Here is a 6,150-nt window from a genome sequence, read left to right as displayed (position 1 = left end):
ATATAGAGGTCTCTTTCTTTTCACCTAGCTATTCAAAGCGACATCATTTTACAGGGTCCATGTACAGTGTGTTTACATTCAGTGGTACCTGTGATGTCAGGCTCCTCCAATAAAAAACACCTCTCACAAGAGGACACCTGTTGATTCTTTGTCTGTTAACCTTATCCAAATATACCTGTCATGAGACTTTACCTGTGGCAAAGGGACACCTTTACCTGGTTTGAAGTGTCTTTTCATGACAGGTAACACTGTACGGAGCTATCAGTTTTTCACACCAACAGCTCACACAATGAGATGCACACGCAAACACCACATATACATTGTACTAAGAATCTCTTTTAAAACTACCAAAAATGGAATGTTTTTATTTCTTGCGAGCAACCTTGATCATGTTTTCACAAAATACAGAATTCTTAAATCAAAGTCACAGAACTATGAGAATGTTTATTTCACATTCCAAAAAAGGAAGCACTGCTTCCAAGCCACACCAAAAATTCCAGGAACATTTCACATGACATTTTTATTTCACCATTAACCCCTTCACTGCCCAGCACGTACTAGATAGTTGTCATGTTTGGTTTGTCATATGCCCATACACGTACCTGTGGCATTTACATCAGCACTTTTCAGGACATTTGTGAAAACTAAATGGGAGGTAACCACTGTCCAACTTCTTGTAGGGGTTTAAACACAGTTCTTTCCCATTGACCGTTCAGATAAGTTAGTACCACGTGGTAAAAACATTTTTAGAAGTTTTTTCCGATCTATGATTCAAAATGGCGTCCGAAAGTCGGACATCAACTCGTAGACCTGTTTTCAAATGATACAGTGTTCTGGAAGCTCTATAAGAAGTAATTTATGGATTACCACACAGAAGAATACTGTTATGGGCTGTAATGTGAGTACCTGATGTTTGACACCAGTTTTAGGTGTGTTTTCTGCGGTTTTACGTGCTGCAGTGTGTGTGTGAAAGTTTGGAAACTAATTTTTGACAAAAATGGTCATTATATCGATTTTTACTATAACAATCACAAAGTCCAATGATCATGTTATCAGATAATAGCCAAGGGTGTAAGCAAACCACATGCCAAATATCTAAGAGATATCTCAAATGATTGAGCAGTGAACAGATTAGTGAACCTACCGAAGAAAGCGAAATTTGCCCTGGCGCACAGCAATACCAAAATGCTGTTATACTGTGGCAGTGATGGGGTTAATACACAAATAATAGACATGAAGAAAATGCTCAACCTTAAACAAAATTAGTAACTAGAGTGGAGCAGAATATCTGGCAGTGCAGCACATTTATTTTGCATTCATTCATTCATCTCTATGTTATCTAAAAACTCATCCCAAAAGGCAAACACTGTGCACACATCGGCATGCACAAAAGCAAATATTCTATTGTAATATATGTGCTATTGTATTCAGAAAAAGGAACAACGCCTATTTTCAAGTAAACACACCTTCACAGTCAATTTGATCATGTACAGTAAGTAGCCTGACTGCATGTAAAATGGACGGACGTAATAAATGTCTTTCAAAACAATACACACTTGTCGGAAAAGCTAAAACAAATGAAACATGTACTTCTAGTGTAGTCATCAAAAATTAAATACAAATACGTACATTATAGCGGAACCTCCCTCCCCGTTTTAAGACTCCCTGATAGAAGGCTGAGAGTTAAAAAAAATCATTAATATATACAACCACGCAGAAGAAGATGTTCAGGAACTCTCTCTCTCTCTCTCTCTCTCTCTCTCTCTCTCTCTCTCTCTCTCTCTCTCTCTCTCTCTCTCTCTCTCTCTCTCTCTCTCTCTCTCTCTCTCTCTCTCTCTCTCTCTCTCTCTCTCTCTCTCTCTCTCTCTCTCTCTCTCTCTCTCTCTCTCTCTCTCTCTCTCTCTCTCTTTCTTTATTTTCTATGGTGTTATGACAGCTGTCCTCCAGTTTTCAGGATTTCTGCTGCTAGGGTTGAGAGTGCCATGTCAGCATGAGAACTGGGAAAACAATAATAACAGCACTTTATTGTCCATTAAAATATTACATAAAAAAAAGAAAAGAAAAATATACTTAAGTTCACTAGCAATAAAATTTTGTTTTGTGCTCAAAACTTAAAATGGTTGTCCTTCACAGACACTGCAGTCATTAACTCATTGTCTCCCAGGTACGGATATAAATCCGTACCCACTCATTTGGCTGTATCTGACCAGGTACGGATATATTCGCTCAGACTGTTAGCTTCAGTCACTTCCTGTAACGTCGATCTAACGCCTGCATTCCAGCATGTTGATACACAGGTTCTACACAGCTACTACAATTCTAAGTGACCTGCTGCAGCACTGCTGGTCTCGGCTAAAAAAAAAGGGGGTCAACATAGGTGGGGTAGAAAGGGTTAAGGTAGATGACAAAGGCAGGATATGGCTGTCCTTATATTCAATGAAAGTAAAAACTGAATACTGTTTCAATTCACAAGCACGAATACTTTTCCCTATCATACTGATTACTTTTATTTTGCATAAATGTACAATACTATGTGCCAGCATGCACGCAGAGGGGATAGTGCATCTATCTATCTATCTATCTGTCTGTCTGTCTGTCTGTCTGTCTGTCTGTCTGTCTGTCTGTCTGTCTGTCTGTCTGTGCCTGTCCGTTTGTCCTGATGTGTCTTTGTCTGCACAAAAGTATGGTAAGTGTTGTTGCTGGCTGGCTGGCTGTAAGAGCCAAACAAGAGACTCACCTTGCAGTGTGAACTAACGACTGAATGGTGTTCATCAGCTGTTGTCCATGTTGCTTTAAGTTATCCACATGATGTTGGTTGGTTGTCAGCTAGGAAATTTAAACAAGAGAATTGAAGTAAGGTTCTGTACCCAATGTTACAAATACGTTGTGATAAAATTGACATGGACGGTGAACAACCATAACAGAACGAAAACAATCAAGTGTCAACACACACATGTACGCACGCACACAAACACACACATGTACGCACGCACACACACACACACACACACACACACATACACACAAGCAACCATGCTCATGCGCACATACACACACTCGCACTCACACACAAACATGTTCACACACACACGCACACACATACTCACGTGAAATAAAATCCATACACAAAACCATCTTACCAATCTCTTGACAACACGTAGAAGCACTTTCTGTTTCTTGGCTGGAGCAGATTTTAGGGCTTTGCTGTAGTATTCCTGCACATAACAGAACAGTTTTTCTTAGCCTTTCACAATTGATCTGAAAATTCACATTTAAACATACAGATGATTAAGACTGCCAATGAAAGAAAAAGAAAGAGAAGAGGACATGTGATTGTAACTTGAAAATGTCAACATCAGACTGCCACTCACCAGGCACGTTTGAGACAAAGAATCCTTGCTCTCTCCTCCAAATAGCTGAACAAGGAGAGACAGACACTTCAGTGCCAACTCCTGAACATCAGAATCCTCATGGTACAGCTGAAAGCAAAGCAAAGATACAATACGTAAATCAATACATGTACCGAGACAAAACATTAAACAAAACTGACAAAGCCAAACTACTATGAAATCTATGATTCACGATTCTGCAAGCTCATATCAAAATTGGTTGCCCCTGAAAATAAAAAGCCAACGCTGCATAGAAGAAAGCCAGACTGAAGATTTTTTAGTGTGTGTCTAAATGGAGGGCTGTTCTAATCCAAGGTGAAGCCTGGGCGGACCTGTCATGGATGGTTGACACCATCATTAACACAGGAAGGAAGGTATCTTTAACGCTTAGAGCCTGGTAGCTCAGTCAATACAACACTGAAGTTGTGTTCGTTAGGTCAAGGGTTCTAATCCAGGCTGGGATGGACATGGCTCAACTCTATGTGCTGACTCAGAAACCGTATCCATGTTCCACCCCCGTGTCATCGCAGTCATTCTGCCAGAAGGGCAGGTGGCTTAAATTACACCTGAACAAGCACACACCTAGACAGCCCAATTCTTGTTGCTGCTAGTTTTCCAACCGGAGAAAGAGACCCGAATAACCTGGCAATGGGATAATAAAGTACAGTGGTACCTCTATATTAAGACCTCCAAATATCTCAACAACTAGGTCTTAAAAGAGAGGAAGTCTTAAAGCGGGGGTAAAATTACTGATATTATGAAGAGAAAGTAAACAAAAATAATGCCTTAATATCGAGGGCAGTCTTACAGTGGAGGAACTTAAAACAGAAGTTTCACTGTAATGAAAATGTAAAGATCAAGTTTTGCAAAATGCAGGATATGATGTCATCAAAAACGTTTATTAAAAAAATGAGAAAAACATGTTGGGATATCATGTGGGAGAACTTCGATGCAAATTTTCTTATACATGTATATCCGTCCGGTAGTTTTCCTGGAAATGCTGTCCACACACACCCATACACACAGCACTACCCTCATCTCGATTCCCTGTCTATGTTAAAACATATGTTCTGTAAAAAAATAAATCTGACCAGCTGTGTCAAGAGGGAAGTGAGTTCTGTCAGAGGCTTGTTGGTCAGCAGCAGTTGTTCCGCGTCCTCTGCCTCTCTGCTGGCCTGGTCACCGTACCCACCGCCTCCTCCCTTTCTCACCTGTAAGTGTCAAAACACACTGACCAGCACTCTTTCAAGGCTTCTTGAGGTTCACAGTACAGTGCTAAATGTGATCACAGCTAGCATATCCTAAAGTCCTTCAAATTCTGCGATGTTTAAGCATTTATAATTTCAGAAAACTTGCAGTAGTTTAGTTACTTTGCTATGATTTGTTCAAGTTTAAAATTGACGGAGTTACTTTCCATGCCATGGGTGTGAATGGGCTAATGCACAGTGCAGTGATACCTGTGAAGAAAAGAACATCGTACAGCCAGCCAAATATGCAGGTATCCCTAGAATTTAGTCAAGACGACACAAAAATAGACAAAAAGCATCGTTGACTGGGAAGTGACTTTTCACTGGAAGAATCACACAACACAGGCAGCCCTGTAAATATCTCAGCTAATAAAACCCTACACGTGAAAATAACTGAAGACTCTCTGTATTTTCACAGACAGAAAAAGTATGCTATCATGCCACCTACCTGAAGAGCTCTTCGCACCACGTCAGACACCTGTCTCAGCAGCGCATGCATCAGATCTAGCGCTTGCTGCAGGACCACCATCCCTTGTTCCGACTCCTGCGCCCCCGAGGACTGAGTGTTCTCCCCTGCCTCGCTCCAACACATCTCGCACGATTCTTGCATCACCGTGATCAGATGCTCTATCAGACCTGCACAAAGAAAACAAAAGATCTACATTTGATTTCACTTCGCTTCCAGATCTTAAATCCACGTCACTTTTAATTATCAGCTTTGCCTATATTCACAAAGTTGAACAAGATTACAGTGGTGCCTGTCTTCTTCTTTTCGATCGCCGATCACACTTGGAGTTCAGATCTTGAGATATAATTAGTGGTCCTCTGCAGCGCAGCCACTGGCCCGTACAGCTTGTTGTGCAGGGACTCCGGCAATGGCCAGATTTCCTCTTTCAGCACCTGGTGGTTTCTGCAGTCTCGTAGGATGTGGGCCGTGTCCTGCTCTGCTTCTCCACAGGAACACATGGGGGAGGGCACAACATGCAGCTTCTTGTGGAGATGCTGGTTAAGTCTGTTGTGTCCCGTTCTCAGGCGGAAGATGACCACCTGCTGTGGTCTGGATAGCAGGTAGTAGCTGTCCTGTGGCTGGGGCGTCCTGTGCAGAGACTTAATGATGGTCTTCATCTCTGTCAGGCTCACAGGGTTGTTCTCTTGCTCATCTTCTGCACCCAGCTTTGCCATCCTGTCCGCCTCTTCGTTTCCTTGTACACCACAGTGGGAGGGGATTAATTGCAGTACTGTCCTCAGGCTCTTGATGTTGTGTAGAGCGTGTTCCAGCTGAGGCAGTTTGCTACTGGTCATTGCTTGTAGTACTGACAGAGCGTCAGTCAGGAAGACCACCTGGTTGTCATGGTTGACTCTGTCGTTGATGGTGTATGCTGCATTGATCAGTGCTTGAACCTCAGCTCTGTAGTTTGTACAGTGGAGGCCTTTTGGTATAGCCTCTGCTTGCCACTCTCCACTGGGGTACTGGACATACACCCCCGCTCCTCCATTTTTGACGGCCTCTGTGG

The 6,150-nt window shown here is 42.1% G+C and overlaps 1 protein-coding gene across 2 annotated transcripts in view; it reads right to left on the bottom strand.

The window, feature by feature from the left end:
• Positions 1–350: 350 nt before the first annotated feature.
• Positions 351–6,150, bottom strand: part of LOC138958715 (serine/threonine-protein kinase ULK4-like) — a 31,440-nt gene continuing 25,640 nt past the window's right edge. For both annotated transcript variants that reach the window (XM_070329964.1, XM_070329965.1), the window contains 6 exons: positions 5,085–5,272; positions 4,481–4,600; positions 3,372–3,479; positions 3,141–3,215; positions 2,738–2,826; positions 351–1,997 (listed from right to left, as the gene is read on the bottom strand). In XM_070329964.1, the coding sequence (XP_070186065.1) occupies positions 1,928–1,997; positions 2,738–2,826; positions 3,141–3,215; positions 3,372–3,479; positions 4,481–4,600; positions 5,085–5,272 (650 nt within the window). In that variant the 3' untranslated portion in view covers positions 351–1,927. The remainder of the gene's footprint in view (positions 1,998–2,737; positions 2,827–3,140; positions 3,216–3,371; positions 3,480–4,480; positions 4,601–5,084; positions 5,273–6,150) is intronic.

This window comes from Littorina saxatilis, linkage group LG2, assembly GCF_037325665.1.
Source record: "Littorina saxatilis isolate snail1 linkage group LG2, US_GU_Lsax_2.0, whole genome shotgun sequence".
Lineage (NCBI taxonomy): Eukaryota > Metazoa > Mollusca > Gastropoda > Littorinimorpha > Littorinidae > Littorina > Littorina saxatilis.
Note: the sequence above shows the minus strand (reverse complement) of the source record. Positions and strands in the feature narration are given on the sequence as shown.